Source organism: Zosterops lateralis (assembly GCF_965231275.1).
Source record: "Zosterops lateralis genome assembly, chromosome: 9".
Taxonomy (NCBI): domain Eukaryota; kingdom Metazoa; phylum Chordata; class Aves; order Passeriformes; family Zosteropidae; genus Zosterops; species Zosterops lateralis.
The window spans coordinates 29868868-29886371 of NC_139769.1; the positions used below are offsets into that span (position 1 = coordinate 29868868).

The 17504-nt window shown below is 54.2% G+C and overlaps 2 protein-coding genes across 2 annotated transcripts; one reads left to right on the forward strand and one right to left on the reverse strand.

Annotated features, from left to right (window-relative positions):
• Positions 1 to 1021: 1021 nt before the first annotated feature.
• Positions 1022 to 4441, reverse strand: MYOC (myocilin; the record flags this gene model as incomplete). Its single annotated transcript, XM_083867662.1, has 3 exons — positions 1022 to 3317; positions 3405 to 3524; positions 3955 to 4441. 3 exons carry the CDS (start codon positions 4439 to 4441, stop codon positions 2533 to 2535), a joined length of 1392 nt encoding a protein of 463 aa, XP_083723788.1. The 3' UTR covers positions 1022 to 2532.
• A 446-nt stretch (positions 4442 to 4887) lies between these two features.
• On the forward strand, positions 4888 to 16602 carry VAMP4 (vesicle associated membrane protein 4). The gene is made up of 7 exons (XM_083867684.1): positions 4888 to 5062; positions 6346 to 6392; positions 7560 to 7610; positions 14017 to 14117; positions 14605 to 14684; positions 14850 to 14901; positions 15908 to 16602. The coding sequence occupies exons 1-7, from the start codon at positions 4997 to 4999 to the stop codon at positions 15934 to 15936; spliced, it is 426 nt and encodes a 141-aa protein (XP_083723810.1). The 5' UTR covers positions 4888 to 4996; the 3' UTR covers positions 15937 to 16602.
• Positions 16603 to 17504: the final 902 nt, after the last annotated feature.

Genomic DNA, 17504 nt, shown 5'->3' on the forward strand with positions numbered 1-17504 from the left:
AAAAGGACACCCCCAAAATGGAAAGTCATTCACCAGACTTATATTTTTAAGGAAACAGTGCTGAAAGGATTAATGTTAGATTCTGTAGTAATAAAGCCATTGGGAAGTCAGAGGAATTCCCCACAGTCGGCTGTGGGAATGTATCAGGCTTTGGACTATTTTGTGCTCAGAGCAGAACGAGGGGAGTATTTCTGCAGGAGTTTAATTAAAAGTAAATGCTTGGGCATTTTGGGCCTCCAAAAAACCGGGGTTTGCCTCTCCAAAACCCCAAACCACGCCCCTCTGCCTTTGAGGCCAGGTGGAGCTTTCAGTCATTGACCTCGGTTGATTGAATATTTTTATGACATTTAATCAGATAACTTGCTCCTGGCTATTTACACTGGAGGAGCTCTTGTTTTTATTTAATTTGAGTGGGATTTGGTGTGTAATCTCTTTTCTAGGACTCTGAGTGTCAGAAATAATTGTGCTGAACCTTCCAGAAATTAGGGAACAATTTTGTTTGGGGCATTCAATTTCTTTTGCCTTTTTAATGTTGAGCCTATGAAAAAGATTTTAACTTTTCTCCAGGGTAAGAGCCAGAGGGGGGTTAAATATGTCTGGGGCCAGATCCAGCAACCCCCCTGGGCTCAGGCTGGCTTCTCGCTGGGATGTGGGCAGGGAGGGCTTGTTTTCCCAAAGCCTGTTAAGTAAAGCAGTGTATTCAGCGCTGTTCAGCTCCAGCCCAGCTTTCTGGAAATCCTGTGTACATTGGCTTGTCCTCCTTTATTTTCTCAGTCAATTAAGAGATGGACTTCCCGGGTGAAAAGGCCCCGGCGCGGGCGGGGCGGGATCTGTCTGCCCCCGGTGTCTGGGCTCACCGAGGTGCTGCTGCTCCCCGGGGCTCGGCACAAACCCAGCCTTTCATCCCGGCCTTGGCTCACACCCCCGGGGGGCTGCGGGGTGAAGGGACATTCCAGCCTCACCTCCCATCCTGTTTTGGGACAGAAATGCTTTTGTCTCGGCCTTGGGGGCAGGTTTGCTGGGCACCGCTGGCTCTGCCTGCTCAGCTCTCCCCTGCCCTCAACCCTGCCGCAGGGCTCCCCAGCTCTGTGACAGTGACAGGGGTGATGTGTTCCTGCCACATCGGGCTCAGCCGTGCTGATTCTGGGGACATCACTGGCCCAGGGGACACCTTCACTGGTCCTGGCTCAGGTGAGATTCCCAGCCTGGCTCTGGGGCTGCCCAAGAGCAGGAATGGATCTTTCAGCTCCCTCCCTCTTTGTGCTGGGCTCCCACCTGCTGCCCACCCTGCAGCTTCCCAAACGTATCTTACACATCTCACTTTTTACAATCATCACGTATTTTTCCAAAATAAAGCATGGGGATGATGGATAAACCAAATCCTTCATTGTGTTATGCAAATATACAGTGCGACACTATAGACAACAGTGTTAGGGTCAGGGGGACAGCAGTGGGGCGAAGCATCTCACTGAAAATCCCTGTAGCTGCAGGTGATCATCACAAGTGTCCCACTGTGTTCTCTATCCTTTTCCACTGCTCCAACACCTGTGTATTGCTGTCAGAAGCTGCCTTCCAAAATGTGGCATTTGCCTGCTCAAGGCTTTACAGCTCCCCCCACCAGCACCTTCAGCCTGTAGGTGCATCTAGAGGGGCACCAGCCCACCACACTCCTTGGAAAACAGGCTTGGAAAGATGAGGTGTGAGGCAGCAGAGGTGCTGGGCAATGTTTATTGGGCCAGGACCCCACGCAGCCCCTGGGGAATGTGGTTGCTGCTGCCCCAAATGTCAGAGGGGGAAAGAAGCCTCCCCCTGCAAGCTTCCTACAATAAATAGATAAAACAGCGTGGCTTGGACTGGTGTGGGCAGAGCTGCTGGCCTGGAACGGGCGGTAAAGCTGAAGTACATGGCTGGGAGGGCTGGGAACTGAGGCCACCTGGCTGCAGGATGCTCTGCCAGCGCTCCTCACCCCTGCTCTCTTGGCTGCTTTTATTTTTTCCTCAATAAAACAAGGCTTGTGCAATGTGTGTCCGCATTTTCTGCTGCTTTTGAGCCTACTTGATGATTTTTGGAGGTGGCTGAGCTCCAGGATGCCCCCGGGCACTGGGAGTGTGGGATGCCAGTGGAGTTTGTGGAATCTGCATGAGAGCTCTGCAGGGCTGGAGCCTGAAAACAACAAACCCTGACCCCACAGAGGGGATCACTGCTCACAGCTAGGGAAAAACGTTTATTTTAAGGCAGGATCCTCCTGCAAGGCCCTTCTACCACCTGTTCTGCCCAGCCCTCACCATGTCTGAGCCTGGGTGGCCAGGCCGGGTGCTGCTGTGACCCCAAAACCCACCGAGGCCCGTGAGAGGCATTTCCCTGGCTCTGCCAGGCTCTGGAGCAGCATTTCATCTCTCTCTGCTGCACCTGAGCACACCGGGGCAGGGCTGGGCAGCGTGTGGCCGCCAGCACCACCCCAGGCCGTGCCGGGGGAAGTGGGGAGGGAAGCACGAGGGTCCCGGGGGCTGAGCCGGCATTGGAAGCCTCGGCTCACGCCCGGGCCAGGCGGACGGGGTAGGTGACCATGTTGAAGCTGTCCCAGGCGAAGAGCTGCCGCTCGGCAGGGTTGTAGTCCAGCATGCTGAGGTAGCGGAAGCGGTTCTCGAAGGGGATGCTGAGGGCCCGGCTGGTGCCCGTGGCGGTGTCGTAGGCGAAGTTGACGGTGGCGTTGGGCGCCGAGTAGCTGCTGACGGTGTAGAGGGTGCCGCAGATGAGGAAGGAGTTGGCCACCCCGCGCTTGCGGATGTTGGTCTCCCACGTCCGACGGATCTCCAGCGTCTCGGGGTCCAGCTTGGAGAGGACGATGGCGCCGCGGGCCTTGTCGGTGCTGTAGATGACCCAGAGCCCCGTCTCATCCACCGCCAGGTCGATGTCAGTGTAGCCTCCCCAGGAGTAGGGGTATTGCCCGTGGTAGCCGGCGCCGGGGATCTCCCTCTCGGCCGTGATGGTCTCTCCCCGCAGGTCGTAGCGGGCCACGGAGCGGGAATGGCGGGGCTGGAAGAAGAGCCCGCCGCGGTAGATGACGGCCCCCGTGCTCTCCAGCGGCCTCGGCAGGATGTGCACCTTGGCGGGGTAGCCCCGGGCCAGCTGCTCGGCCTCCTCGTACTGGAAGAGCTGTCGCACCTCGGTGCCCACGGTGTCCACACGCCAGGTGTTGTCCCGCGTGAAGGGCGCCACGGGCTCGGGGTCCTTCATCCACACGCCGTACTTGCCCGCGATGGAGTCCGCCCGGCCGAACACCACGGGCTCTCCCACCCACACCAGCTGGCCGCAGCCTGCTCGGGGACGGGACGGGACACACGGGGGTCACCGCCGGCCCGCCGTGAGCGGCGGGACGTGCGGCCGGCCCGGAGCGTCCGTACCTGAGTCCTCCTCGCCCGGGCGGCCGAGCGCCGTCTCCTCCAGCAGCCGGGACACGGGGACCTCGCTCCGCTCCGACTGCAGCTCCTGGTAGCTGAGGGGCTGCGGCTCCCAGCGCGGCGCTGCAGCGGGGCGGGCACAGCGTGAGCGGGGCTAAGGCACCCCCCTCACTGCCCGCCTGCCCCTGCCGCCCTCGGGGGCTCCGTGCCGGGCTGCGGCCCCGAAATGCCGCTGCCTTGGGCAGGAGCACCGTGCCCCCTCCCACTGCAGCAGGGCACATCTGTGACCCTTCTCCTTAGGGGAAACTCCCAATCCCCCAGGTTAGCACGGTACCCTACAGCCCCCCTCTGCGGCGGGGCGGGCGATGGGATGAGCGGCGTGCGGAGGGAAGTGCTGGGCAACGGGCTGCGACCTCCCAGCAGGGCTGAGCCCAGCAGGGTCCCCAGGAGCGGGGGGCAGCAGCGGGGGCACAGCACGGGGGCCGCACAGGGACTCGGGCAGACAGGAGGAGCCGGCGGCGGGGGCGCACAGGCTCCCGGCCCCGGCACTTACCCTTGGCGGGGGCACGCAGCGTGTCCCGGCCGGGCCCCTCTCTGCCGGGCGGGCAGCGGGCGGCCCGCAGCCGGGTGATCTCCTGGGCGCTGCTCTCCAGCCGCCTGCCCAGCTCCTCTTTCTCCCGCTCCAGCCGCCCCTTCTCCTCCTCCAGCCGGGCCTTGGCCCGCAGCAGCTCGCCGTACGCGGCCTCCGGGCGGGCGGCCGCGGCCACTTGCTGGGGGTCCCGTGCGCCCCCGGGCCCCGAGCCCCCCGCTCCTCGCTCCCGGCTCTCCAGCCGACTCAGGCGGGCGGCGAGGGCGGCCAGCTCGGCGCGCAGCTCGGGCACGCCGCCGGCAGCCTCGGGGCAGGCGGCCTCCACGGGGCTGGCCACCGTGAAGGAGTAGGTGCAGTGCCCGGAGCCGTCATGGGCGCGGCGGAGGAAGGCGGTGTCCGCCCGGCCGCCCAGGGCCGCGGAACCCCAAAGCAGCAGCCAGACCCCCAGCATGGCCCCGGCGCCGCCCTCTGAGCGCGCCGGCCACCGCCGCCCGCATTTATAGACGAAGAGGCTCGGGAGGCGAGGGGCGGGCGAGCCGGAACCTTCTGAATGCCTGGGGGGGCACCGGCACTGCCCCGCCGCCTCCCGGGGGCCGCCGGCCGAGGCCGTGTGCCAAGGGTGACGCCGGGACGGGCGGGCCCGGGGCCGAGCCCCACGGCGGCCACTCCGGGCTGGGGCCTGAACCGAGCCCTGAACAGAACCCGCCGGCCCCGCCCCGCCCCAGAACGGCCCCGCCCACTCCCCGTTCGTGTCCCCGCCCCCGGCTCCCCCGCCATCGGTAGCTCGGCGCTCGGCGCGGCGGGCGGAGCGCCGCGCGGCCGATGTGACGGGGGCTCTCCGGCACCGGCCATTTCCCGCCGGCCCAGCCCGGCCCGGCCCGGCCCGGCCCGGCCCGGCCCGCTGAGCGCGGGCGCGGCGGGTCCCGTCCTGGGTCTGCCGGGCGCTCCCTGCTCTCCCTTCCAGGCTTCTCCCCCTGGGCACGGAGCCCCACGGCACGGCCCGGCCATGCCGCCCAAATTCAAGCGGCACCTGAACGATGACGAGGTGACGGGCTCGGTGAAGAGCGAGCGGGTGAGTGCCTCTCCTGCGGGGCGCGGCGGGCGGGGGCTGAGGGGGGGTGGCCGGGGTCGGTGCCCACGGCAGGGGTGCCTTGCCCTCGCGCTGCCTCAGCCTCCCTTGGCGGGCCCGGCAGCCCGGAGCGCGGTGACGGCGCCGTGCAGTCAGTGAGGGGCTGTCCGAGCGCCGGCCGCGCTCCGTGTGTGCCACACCAGCCTCGGGACGGCTCTTCGGGAACCTGTTGCGGCTCCTTCAGTCTCCATCCATGGCCAAGAGATGCCGGTGTGCTTCAGCCTCCTGCCCTTCCGCAGAGCCTGGCAGGGACACGGCCTGGCTGCGCTGCCCACGTTGGCTGAAGGACTTGAGTGAAGTCACCCTGTGCTTTACAGCTGATTTTTTTCTCCTGGCACCACAGTCCCCTCACATTTCAGGCTTTGAAAAGAGGTTCCAGCAGTTGCCAGGTTTGGACAAAGTGTATTTAACCTGGTGGGGTCAGGCTGTGCTAAAGCTCGCTTTAGGCTGTGGTCAGAATTGCCGCTGCAGCTCCTGACAGCTGTCAGCGAGAGCCCGCAGTGCCAAGAGCGGATTGCTCTTCCCTTAGGGGAAGCACTGGCTGCAACTATTGCGTGGTGGCACAGGTTTGTTTGAGTTGATTGAGCAAATGTGACAGGATGGAAATGTAGGTGAGCTTCAACATCAGAGCATCAGTCTTGCAGGGGGGAGCCCAGATCTACACAGGGGAAAGCAGCAACTGTTAGTACCCCAAGGACCATCTGCTGGGTCCCTGGGCCCACACCTTTAGTGTGTCACCTCCCCCTCTTGATTGTCTTTGAGCCTAAGCAGAAATGTTTTTTTCCAGAACATTCGGGCTTCAGTGGGATTGTGAGGTTGCTCTTAAAAATCAGGTTTTGGATCCTCTTATGCAGTGTAGTGGATCAGCAAAGAGAAGCCCTGAGGAGCCCTTTGGGGTGAAGCAGAGGAGCTGCCAGACCACTCTGCCCTCCAGCCCAAGGAAGCCAATGTGTTCTCTTGGGGTCATCCCTGCTATACCTGCTGCCCTCAGGTGGTGGAGAAACCACGTCCTCCAAATCCCGAGTGGATCTGATTTCCCGACTGGGTGGGACAGCCCAGGGTGGCTGTGGGTGATGCTGATATGTTTGAGTGCAGGGCTGGGGATTGTCCCTTAAGCAGAGAGGGCCCTCCTGCAGTCAGGGGATGCTGATTGCATCCTAAGAGCTGGGAATGTGTGTGCGAGGTGGTGATTGCTTATTGATGAGATGGTTTTTCTGTCTTTGCAGAGGAATCTGTTGGAGGAAGACTCAGATGAAGAGGAAGACTTTTTCTTGTGAGTTGGGATGCAGTGTCATACCTGCCTGTAGCTCTGAGACTTGGGGCTTGGGAATGAAAACCCTTGATTGCTTTGGGATGTTCTTCCAGAGCCTTGGCTTTGAGCATGAATTAATAGGCGTTCTCAGGTTTAATCTGGTTGTTTCTCACCCGAGATTCCAAGGCTGGTGGTTCCTGTGGGCTCCAAGGGAGTGATTTTCCCTCTTGACCTCTGAAGGATTTAGGGTCTGCTGTCTGACTCTGTGTCTCTGTGTTCTGTGCTGAGCTTGGTGCGGCGTGAGAATGATGAGCCTCAAGGTCTTGGTTTTCTTGGTTTCTCGCTTTGTTGATTAGTTCTTATCTTACAATTCTCTGTGTCCAGTCAAGATGTTCACAGCAGCTTGGACACGAGGTGACTCCCCTTCCCCTGTGTCCGGCCAAGGTGTTCATAGCAGCCTGGACACGAGGTGACTCCCCTCCTGTGTCTGGCCAAGGTGTTCACAGCAGCCTGGACACGAGGTGACTCCCCCCCGTGATGGGAGGTCGCTACCTCTTATACAGATAACTACGTACCCATTATTTACAATTCTGTGCCAGTGTCTATCACCTATACTAACAGGGTCATTTCTACTTTGATCCAATCCACTGAAACTACTTTGTGCCCACGTCACTACAGAAGATGGATGCCAAGGGAGAAGAAGAAGAACCCAGGGCACCGCCCTAAAAACTCCATCTTGTCCCTTTGCATCTACATTCTAAAAACCCAAAACTACAAAATCTTCTGCACAGTGATAACTACACTACTCTCTGTAACACCTTTGTGACTTGCAGTTCTTCTCTCTGTTAGATGCTTTTCACATGGACCAAAATCAAAGACTTTGTCTTTCTGGGCTCTGTGCCAGGCAAACCCCCCCTGCACAGACCCCAGACCCTCTTTTTCGGGTCCCAGGCCTCTCTGCCGAGGTCTGTGACTTTCTAGGGTGCCCAGAGGGATGCCCTGGACTCCAACAGGCGTGACCTTTTGTAAGAGTGAGATGTCCCACGTATCCTGGGAGGGACTGGTGGGAGGTGTGAAAACAATCCTCCTTGCACAAAGCATTGGTTCTCTCCTCTGTGCCTTTTAGGTCTGGTTTAAAAACATGTTTTCATTGTACCTTCTGTCCTGATTGCTCTTTTCTGCCTGCAGGAGGGGCCCTTCTGGACCCAGGTTTGGACCCAGGAATGACAAGATCAGGCAGTAAGTTGTTCCCTAGTGTCACAGAGATAATAATTTATTCTGGCACTATGAGCTCCTGCTGCTGTCTTGTCAATGTGTTTCTGTGTAGCTCATCATATGAACATTCCTTGTGCCTGTGTTCTTCTAACTGATCTGTCCTACCCCATGTGTCCACAGCTAAAGGAGATCTCAGCTTTGGGGCAACCTGTCAAGAAATTGTGTGTTGACAGAGGCAAAGGGATAAGGTTACATCACAGTAGCTTATTGGAGTTTCTGAAGCTCTTGCTGTGTTCTGGTGGTTGCCTGTTCCGTGCTTTTGTGAGGCTCTTTCTCTACAGCATTAACCCTGAATTTTAACCTTTCCTAGCACCATTTTTTAATTTTTGGGGCTTTTTTACCTCATCCTGTAACATGCACCTTAACCTTTCAAGAAAGTGGTCAGGTACACAACAGGACCATGGGTTTTGGGCAGCAGCTGAGATCTCCTCTGGCATCCTCCTCTCCAGATAAAAACCTGATATAGGTGACCTAGAGATGAGCAGTGACTCACTGGGGTCAAAGCAGCTGGAAAACAGGAAACCATTACAGCTGGAGGAGGAGTGGGACAAGAAGGAAGGAGTGAACACTCTGGATCCTTCTCCCATCGAGTCATTTCCTGGATGATGCTTGTTCAGCTCCAGTTTTTCCTGTGAAACATGTGGTGATGGTACTCAGTCAGAAGTGTGGGGATACTCACAGCCCCCTGCTCTGTGTTGCCATTTTTCCTTTGCTGCTCTCTGTGGAGCCAGGACAGAGATCTGTGTGGGAACTGCTGCCTGGGCATGGTTCAGACTGGGTCGTGTTTGCAGCCTGCCTGTGGCTCTTGGTTAGGGATTTTTTCCATGCCAAGAGGAAGCCAGCACAGCCTTGGGATGACTCATTGCCACCAGCAGCATCAGGCTGTGCTTGCCACGTTATCTTGAGCAAGAGTGAGGGGCACTTTGGTTGCACAAGAGGCAGAGGGCAGGTGGCTGCACCCTGAGTTTTCAGGGCATCTGTTCCTTCCAGAGTGTGAGGATGTTGTTGGTAGAGAGGAACTGCTCTTTGGAGTAGGCCAGTGTGGATAGAGCCTCCCTTCTAGGGCATGATCTGGAATGAATGAGAAAGCTGAGAATTTGGTTTATGAGTGGGGTCTCACTTCCACAGAAAGGTAGAGATGGGGTAGTGTCTATCCCTTCATCCTCCTCTGCTGGAGAGCACTTATAGTGTCTGCTGTGTTCCCTCTTGGTAGGAGAAAACAGGAACTCTTCCCACTGTCTCAGCCTGGCAGAAGGGAGCAATGGCTTAGGTAGAGGAGGGCACTGGAAAGAAGCATTTAGCCAGGAGCTGGTGGGTCCATAGGTGTGATGTGACTAATGGCCCACACACAAGGCTTGCCCGTTGCCAGAGACTGCCTGGATATAATGGATGTGGCATGGAATACATCCATTGAGCTGTCAAGGGGCTACATCTATGGAGCATCTAGAGCATCTGTTACAAAACAGAATTTATTTTCTGCTCTCATCAGCGTTGGTTGCTTTGTTTAATAAGCACTTACACCATGCAGTCATCACTTCTTGTCATGGAGATCACTATGAAGTTTCTGATCACTTCAGCCCTTGTGCTGTAGGGATCAATGCCTGGTCTCACAGTGAGTCAGCTTCCTTTGTTTCAACAAAGAAAGAGTTGGGTGGCTGCTGAAAAATTGTAGGGAAAAGACCTTTTGAGGAGGAATTGGAGTATTTGGAGAGCTGAGGCGTAGCTGGGCAAAGCTAGAGAGGCCATGGCAGTACTGGGCTGGAGAAAGGAGGTGTGAAGATGAGCGTAAAAGGAAACTGGGTGGAGGATTGGGTAGAGGAAAAAGTGATGGGATTATGGGAGCAAAGGTGTGGAACATGTTAAACGTGAGGGGCAAGACTGGAAAGTTTTCCTAGTTATCTTTGGCAGGAAAGGGGGATGGATTGGGTCAGGGTGGAGTTTGGCAGCAGAGACCCTCAAGGCCAGCTCAGCTGTGGGGAACACTGCAAACCTTGTAGGGCAGAGAGGGGAGTTACAGTCAGCAGCAGTGACAGGAGGGAGTGTCAGTCCCCCTCAAGCGGAGCTTTGTCCTGATGTGTCTGGAAGCTGCTTGGTTGGGGTGGGCTCTCTTCTGCTAGTGGAGAGGCCACATGGGGTCCCTTTGGCTCCCTCTGAGGCCTCCCATCCCCAGGGTGGGCTGGAGCTGAAATGCAGCTTTTAAAGGGCTTTTATCCTTTTCCTCAAAGGTACAAAGAACAGGTAAGGGAGTGCTGATCTCCTTTCTCTGCCTTTGCTTTGAGGCTTTGGAAGAAGTGCTGAATGTGTGCATGAGAGTCTTTTCAAGGGAAGCTGGGATGTTCATCTTCCGGCTGCATTTCTTTTATTTGGAAAAGAAGCTTCTCATCACAGACCATCTTCTCAAAAATTCTTCTAAAATCAGCCCCTTTTCTGCACTGCTTGACTCACTTTACTGCTGATGTTTGTGCTGGCAGGGAACTGTGCCATTGGGTTTTTGCTCATGCTGCTGCTGAGGCTCAGCACAGTGCTGGGGTTCCCCAGGAGCCTCTTGGTTTCTGTGAATCCCCCATTGTGCTGCTTTGGGGGGTCAGCATTCCCAGCCCCAGTGGCTCTGGCTTGCTTCAGGCCCTGAGCACAGGGAAGGTTTGGGGAATGGTTTGAACTCTCAAGGCAAGAGCTGACTGCAGCTTCCAGGCTCATTGCAGGTTGTGCAGTGAACCCAGCCACAGTCCAGGCTCTCATCTGAAGGTGATAAGACCAAGACCATGTTGACAGGTACCATTGTTGGATATTATCCTTTCAATGGCTGAAAGGCTTCAGGGAGCATAGACTGCTGTTTTCCTCCCAGCTGGGACTAAGCAACTTCAATCCAGGGCCTTGTGGCATAGTTCAGCACTGTTACCCCGTTGCTGGGAACAGCAGGACTCTCTGCAGGGAATGCTGTGCAGTGCTGGCTTCCTGCCTCTGTGCCCTCCATCTGCCTTGGCTCTCCCTCCTGTTCCCTCTTCCCTGGGTGGCTGCCACAACCAGGGGTGTTTGGGTGTAATTTGCACCAAAATACACACTATTAATATCACTGGGGTGGAAAACTGCAGTGTGTCATGCTGGCTGCAAACAGCCAGCTTGGAGACAAGCAGCAGCCTCGGGCAGCACATCCCATGGTGTGTGCACAGCCTGTTTACAGTGTCTGGAGAATGCAGCACTGTTGTTAGCCCAGCACCCTGACCAGCCCAGGCAGGTTTTCAGTACCTAACCCAGTGTGGCCATAATGGAAAGGCTTATTCCTCCCACTCTGGAACAGCAGAGCAGAAGAAAAGAGGACTCTAAAGCAAGCTGAGTGCCACTGGATCTCATTGCTTTGATGGTGTATGATTGCTGTCCTTGTTAAAAGCATCACACTTGCAGTAATTAGTAAGAAAGACGGTCGTGGGAGACATATTTCATGTTTTTGTCTTGCTCCCTTTCCTGGCAGGTATTTGTTCCACTTAATTTCTCTTGGAAATCTGGCAGGAGTAAAGCACATGAAGTGTATGTGTCAAAAGTCCTTAGCTCCCCAACAGGAAATACACTTTGTATTAGAGGACTCGTTCCCTCTTGCCAAATAAAAGAAGAAAATATTTTCTTCTTGATGTGATTTGATTTTCCTACCTCAGGCAAGCCAAACTAGTGGAGTTTTTGAATTCATTCTGAGGCTGCTGGGCTAATACATAGGTTGAGCATTTTTCAGCCCCTTCCTGGAGAGGCGGCAGTGAAGGGTGGGAGAGAGCAGAAAGAAAGGGCTGGCTTAAGGTCTGGTTAAGGTGCTGTGTGAAGGTCTGAATTTCCCTGGCTTGACCTCTTCCTTCCCGTTCTTTGCTTTGTTGTTTTGTTGGGTTTTTTTTCCCCAAATGGCAAACAGTGCTACCCAAATGCATCTGTGTTCCATGGGAGGCAACACTTCAACATTTGTGGGAGTTCATAAGCCTTGATTTCTTTGTGTCTCCATTCTCCTTCTGTGAAATGTTTTGTTCTCTTGGGGACAGCTGACAGCTTGTCCAGGGTTTGGGCAGGTAACAAGGGCCCTTAGCATTTTGCCAGCAGCTCAAGTGAGAAGAGGCAGGATTCTGAGAAGCAGCTTGGGCAGTAAGGGTTTGTGCCCCATAGTTCACCCCTAAATGCTGTTAAACCACCACAGCAGCTTGAAGTTACCAGCCTGTTTTGCCTCCAGCAGTTTGGGGTGTCCCAGGACTGCAGCAGCACCCCTCAAGGCTCTGACCTGCACTGGCAGGGATACAGGCAGTGTTGCATTGCTCTGCAAGTTCCTAGATGCCCTGCAACCTTGTGTGCTCCCACTTGGTAGTTGTACCGGGATAACTTGGTTACAAATCTGTTGTGGGAGGAAATCTCTGTATTTTCAAGCCAGAAACTGATTTTAGAAACATTTACATACTGCAAATGTAGACTTCTGCGTGTGAAGCCGATGTTTGAGGCTTAGAGGTTTTGTCAAGTTGGCTCATCTGGGGTAGCAGATGTTGGTGCTTTTCCTCTTGCCCCAAGCTGTAGCTGCATTGTGCCAGGCAAGGAAAGCCCCTTGCAGAATGTGCCCCAGGGCTGGGCCGTGGGGCTGTGTGTCCTGTGTGGGACAGACACTTGGCTCCTCAGGGCACTGCCCTGTGCTCCCTGTGCAGTGTCTGCCCCATCCTCAGCGCCACCTCCTGAGCTTTGCCAATGGCGGCAGCTCTGGCGCTCGCCTCGGACTTTGTGAAACAAACTGGATCAGAGCAGGCTCCTGGGCACAGGGCAGTTCTGCTGAGGGCTCTTTGAGGATTATCTGTGCCCTTCCCCTCCACATAAGGAGCTCCTGGCAGGCAGTTCCTGTCAGGGTGGAAGGCGGGAGCTGCCACCACACGGTGTAGGTGGGTTCAGAGAGATGCTGCTCCCACAGACTCTGTGATGAAGCAGAGAAGGCAGGTTCCTTTCTTATGCTGTCCTAAATAAAGCAAATTTTTACATGTGCTGCTGGAATCCAGCATGTGCCTTATCACAGCTGTTGACTCAGAAACTGGTTTCAGAGGAGTTGCCTGGCTCTTCTAGCTCTGGAAGCCACAGTGCAGTGGTGCTGGAGAGCTCGATCTGAAAGGCTAAGATGGGAAACCCCTTCATATTTAGAGATGTCAAACTCTTTCTAGAGCTTTCTGGGGAGAAAAATGCGTTTTAATGACTATTCTCACCTGTATTTGGAACAGTAAATAAATGTGAGCATGTAATGTGACCACTGTTGCTGGTTGCAGGTGCTCCCAATCAGCCCAGGTGTTTGTTTGGTGAGAGGCATGTAGCTGGTAGGAGAAATAGGTCAGTGTGAACCTGTGTCTCTAATGAATGAATGAATTAATTAGAGGCATGGTAGCGAGGACAGAGCCCTGTTTCTGGTTCTGCAGTGCCCCACTGACTGACCTTGAGTCTGTCTTGGCCCCAGTTCTGTGGGCTGTGGGGGAGGATACGCTGTTTCTCTTTGGAGCTATTTCTGTTTTGTTGTCTCCAAGACCCTGTTGTTGCCGGTGCCTTTCTGGGAACGGTATGTCTCAAACAATGTATTGTTATCCCCCGGGCCTCAAGAAAATCCTCATTTCTATCTCCAGGAAAATAAACGTGTATTAGCTCCAAAATACAAACCAGAATGGAGCAGTACTTTTCCACCAGGAAAATTTTCCTCTCTTGCCAGTGTAGTTTTTTGGTTTGTTTTTTTTTTTTTTTTTTTTTTTTTTTTTCTGGAGTGAATAAATGCATTTTTAATAACCCTAAGGGTGTGATTTAGGCTACTGTTCACTGAAGGCTACCCACATAGTTGCATAACGTATGAGAAGATGAATTATAACTTGGTTTACTTCATGTCAACCATTTCTTTGCTATCCTCTTGATGCCCCTGGCAGAGTGGGTTTAATTTAGCAACTCGGTTCCTGGAGGAGGGAACTGATTTAATTTTACCCGAAGTTATGTAGCAGAGGTGTGGTGTGGAGTTCTGTGAAATGTAGAAAGATAAGGTATGGTTTTATACTCCTTTCTCCTTTGTGAGCTCTTCTGTAGTAAAAGTGCCCACTAACAGCAGTTAGTGCCTTTTCATACTGCATTTATGTGTTGAAGGTGTTAGAGAGGGTATCCCAGTTGTGCTGACTTCCCAGTGCTCTCTCTGAGCCCCCCTTGTGTTCCCTTGCCCTTCTTGGGATTGCTGGGGATCCACCCCATGCAATGCCATGCCTCTGCCTTTCCCTGCATCCCATCAGCCTCTTTCCACTGTTGTGCCCTTTCATTTTTGTGGGTGAGCTCTCAGATCCTGCCAGGCTGGGCAGCTCTGGTGCTCACTTGAGCCTCTCACGCTGCCTTTGCCCTGCCCCAGTGTCCAGAACCAGGTGGATGAAGTCATCGATGTCATGCAGGAGAACATCACCAAGGTGATCGAAAGGGGCGAGCGGCTGGACGACCTGCAGGATAAATCAGGTGTGATGTCAAACACAGCTCTGCTGGCCTGCTGGGCCAGGTTAACCTGGGGCAGTTCTGAAAGCCCCTAATGTCAGACCTGGGCTTACGTTTCTGTCCTTCCTGAGCCTTGGGTTGCAGCTCTCACTTTCTGCTGACTCTCCCCACCTTTACCTGCTGCTCTGTGCAGATGCATTAGTTTGGAGGTGTTTGTGTGCTGGGGTCCAGCTGGTCCTTCAAGCAAAGGTAGATTGCTGTGTCTTCTGGTGCTGTCCACTGGCTTGCAAAACAAGTTCCTGTCCTCAGAGAGCAGCCAGTACAGAGGGAGCACAGTGGGCCTTGTCTGTGTGCTCTGGTGAAGGGCGTCACATTGACCCTTCTGTGGCTTTGGTGACTCATGCTGTGGTTGGCTCTTTTATTGCATGGAACTCAGTGCAGTTAGAACAGGTGAGTGGGTGCTCTGACAGTGTGTGCACCACTGAACTGACTCTCTTCTTTCCTTTAACAGACAGTTTATCAGACAATGCAGCAGCTTTCAGCAAAAGAGCCAAGCACCTCCGGAGGCAGATGTGGTGGCGAGACTGTAAGGTGAGCAAGAGGGGGAGCAGGCAGGGCTGGGGTTGTGGAAGGGTGGTGACCCTGGGAGGAGGTGGAGAAGCTCTGCTTCCTAGCTGAAAACATGCTGGGAGGCAAAGGCCTCCTTTCAGGGGGAAGCAGCTGCCTGTGTAAGGTGCCTGTGTGCTCTTCCTGCAGATGAAGGTGATCATAGCGATGGTGGTGGTCATTCTCCTGCTCGTGATCATCGGTGAGTAGTTCCACATCCCCCCAGCCTGGCGTGGACATACTGGTGGCATTCGTGCTGTGAGTGACACCGTGGTGCTGTTGTCCCTAAGGGGCAGCACCTGAGCCACTCCATGGGCTCCACTCTGCCTTAAGTCATTGTAAGGGGAGCCTGCAGAGCCATCTGTGCTCCTCTCCTGCAAGGCTTGAGGGTGCTCAAACCACGTCCTGCTGACTGTGAGCAAAGAGGCAGCAATGCCCTGCTAGCCTTGCACTGACCCAGGGTTGGCACTGACTGATCCCAGGCTGGGTGGGAGTACATGGAAAAGTTTCAGGCTAGAGCAGTGTTTTCCAGAAACATCTCTACATGTATCAGCCACCTTGCAATGAGCCTGCTGTGTACAAATGCTCTTCCCCAAAGCTGATGTGCTGCTTAATTTCCATCAAGTAGCTGTTGTGGCTTTGCCATTGGTCCCCTTTCCATGCTCTCTGCCTTTCCTGGAGCTCTTCAGAGCAGAGATGTTCCTGCTTTTCCTGCCAAACAGCTCATAATGACCAGAGCAAGTTTCTTCCAGGCAGGAATAATTGATCCCTCTGCCTGCCGAATGACATGCTCCAGGGACCCAGGCAGCCCAGCATGGCAGTGCAGCTCTTCTGTGCCACTGGCTCTGGAGGGTTTTCCTCCCACTGAAGTGTCCAGAGACAGCTCTGTGACTCTTCTTGTTGCTTCAGCAAAGCCCTTGTGGCCTGTTGTCCTTCTAACACACAGCCTGCAGTGGGAGAGGCAGAGCTGGCAGCAGGGTTGAGAGAGACTGATGGAAAATCCCATCTGGTTTAGTTTTGGCAAGCTGGAAGGAGATGAAGGTAGCAGGATATGTTGTCTAGCATGTGTGCAGACAGCAGATTGTTCCCAGCCCCAAGCTGAAGCATACTTCTGCTTGCAGCTGCTGAATGTTTGTCACTGCACAAATGGGGGGACTCCCTGGCAGGGATGGGTGTGTGGTGAGAGCTTCTTCCTTTGTGTTTTTCAGTGCCCATAGTGCTGAAGTACCGTTCCTGACAGGGCAGCTGGAGGCTTCGCTGGAGCTGCCTCTGGGATAACCAAACTGCTGTGTAATTTAAGTGAGATATCTGTATATAGCTTGGAAGCTGTTTTTTCTCCTGGAAGCAGGAGGTGGTGGCAAGCAGCCAGTTCTAAGGGAGCATTTTAAGAACCACCAAACAACCCTTTTCCAGTCAAGTACCTGTTCCTGCTGTCAGACTTTTTATAACACAAGATTCAGATCCCAAACTGCTTGTTTTGTGGAATTCTGGGTCTCTGGAGCTGGCTACTTGCCCCTACGGTCTATCTGTATATATGGTTGAGTTGTAATATTAATAACTATAATAATAATAATAATAATAATAATAATAATACGGTTTGAGCAGCTCCCTGCTGCCTGCTGTGGAAGGCAGAGGGGACTCTGTCTTTGAATCAGAGAAAAGGAGGGGACAGAAGCATGAAGGGAAATATATCAATATATTATAGGGAACTGATTCTTTGGAGGACGACTGTAAGGGTGTTGTTTTTCTCTTGTTCAAAAAAGAAGTAAAAAAAGAAAAGAGAAAACATGAAATTAGGTTTTACAATCCAGAAGATTTTCTGGTCCTGCCATGGGAATGCACAAGCTCGGTGTTTTCAGTATTGCTGCTTACAGTTGTGACTAAAAACATTCCAGTAAACCTATTTTTGACTGTACATGTGGAATTTTTGCACATCTTCACAAAGTTTTGGAGGACATTAAGGGCTCTCTGAGGCTAGGAGTCCCTGTTTCTGTATGTTCTTGATCAAAAGTAAGAAGTGTGTGTAAAACCCAGCAAGCAGCACAATTATATAAAGACACAGCTGGAGAACAATTCTCCTGACACCCATGCACAGTGAACAAGCCCAGTTTACATTCAGAGCCCTTCACCATGTTGTGGTGATTGTGGTCCTGAATGGCAGCGGATTTTGCTTCCTTGTGATCCAGTGGGGTGGGGATTATTCCCAGGCATGGGCACTGGGGAGCTGTAGGGACCCCTGTGCTGGAATGAACAGGAACTGAGTTCCTCTATGCGTGGGTAGGATTGTGGTGCTTTGGCTGTTTCCAGCCTTGGTCTCAAGTGCTGGTGGCACTTCTGTCAGCCCTTTATTTTTGGGAGCCTTCTTTCCAGCCCTGACCCTGGCACTTCAGCTGAACCAAGCTCTTCTGGTTCTCTTTTTGGTCTTTTCTGATGAGAGAAGTGTTGTCTTGCTAAGCATGTGTTTGAAATAATTCTGGAGAGGGGAAATGGTGCCCCAGAGAATTTCCAGTGCCCTGTCCCAGCTTCCTCTTCTGCCTTGCCCCAGGACCTTGCACAGTTTCCACCTGAGTGCTCCCCGTGCAGAGAAGGGGATTAGGAATGAGTACAGCAGGCTGGAGGGTTGGATGTGACTACAAGCTCCTCTGCCCAGCTGGAATATAAACAGGGCTTTTCCCTACTGTGAGATCTGATCTCTCCAGGTGGGAATCAGGAAGGCAAGCTGGGTTTTTCCTCCTGGAGTATTGGCTGGTTTTAACGTGATACACTCAGCGGAAGGGACAAAAGTCATCCTGCCTGTGCCTTTGG

Coding starts and splice junctions, on each gene's coding strand:
- VAMP4 (XM_083867684.1), top strand. CDS start 4,997: ATGCCGCCCAAATTCAAGCGGCACCTGAACGATGACGAGGTGACGGGC. Junction 5,063..6,345: donor GCTCGGTGAAGAGCGAGCGG/GTGAGTGCCTCT, acceptor CTGTCTTTGCAG/AGGAATCTGTTGGAGGAAGA. Junction 14,118..14,604: donor CGACCTGCAGGATAAATCAG/GTGTGATGTCAA, acceptor TTCCTTTAACAG/ACAGTTTATCAGACAATGCA.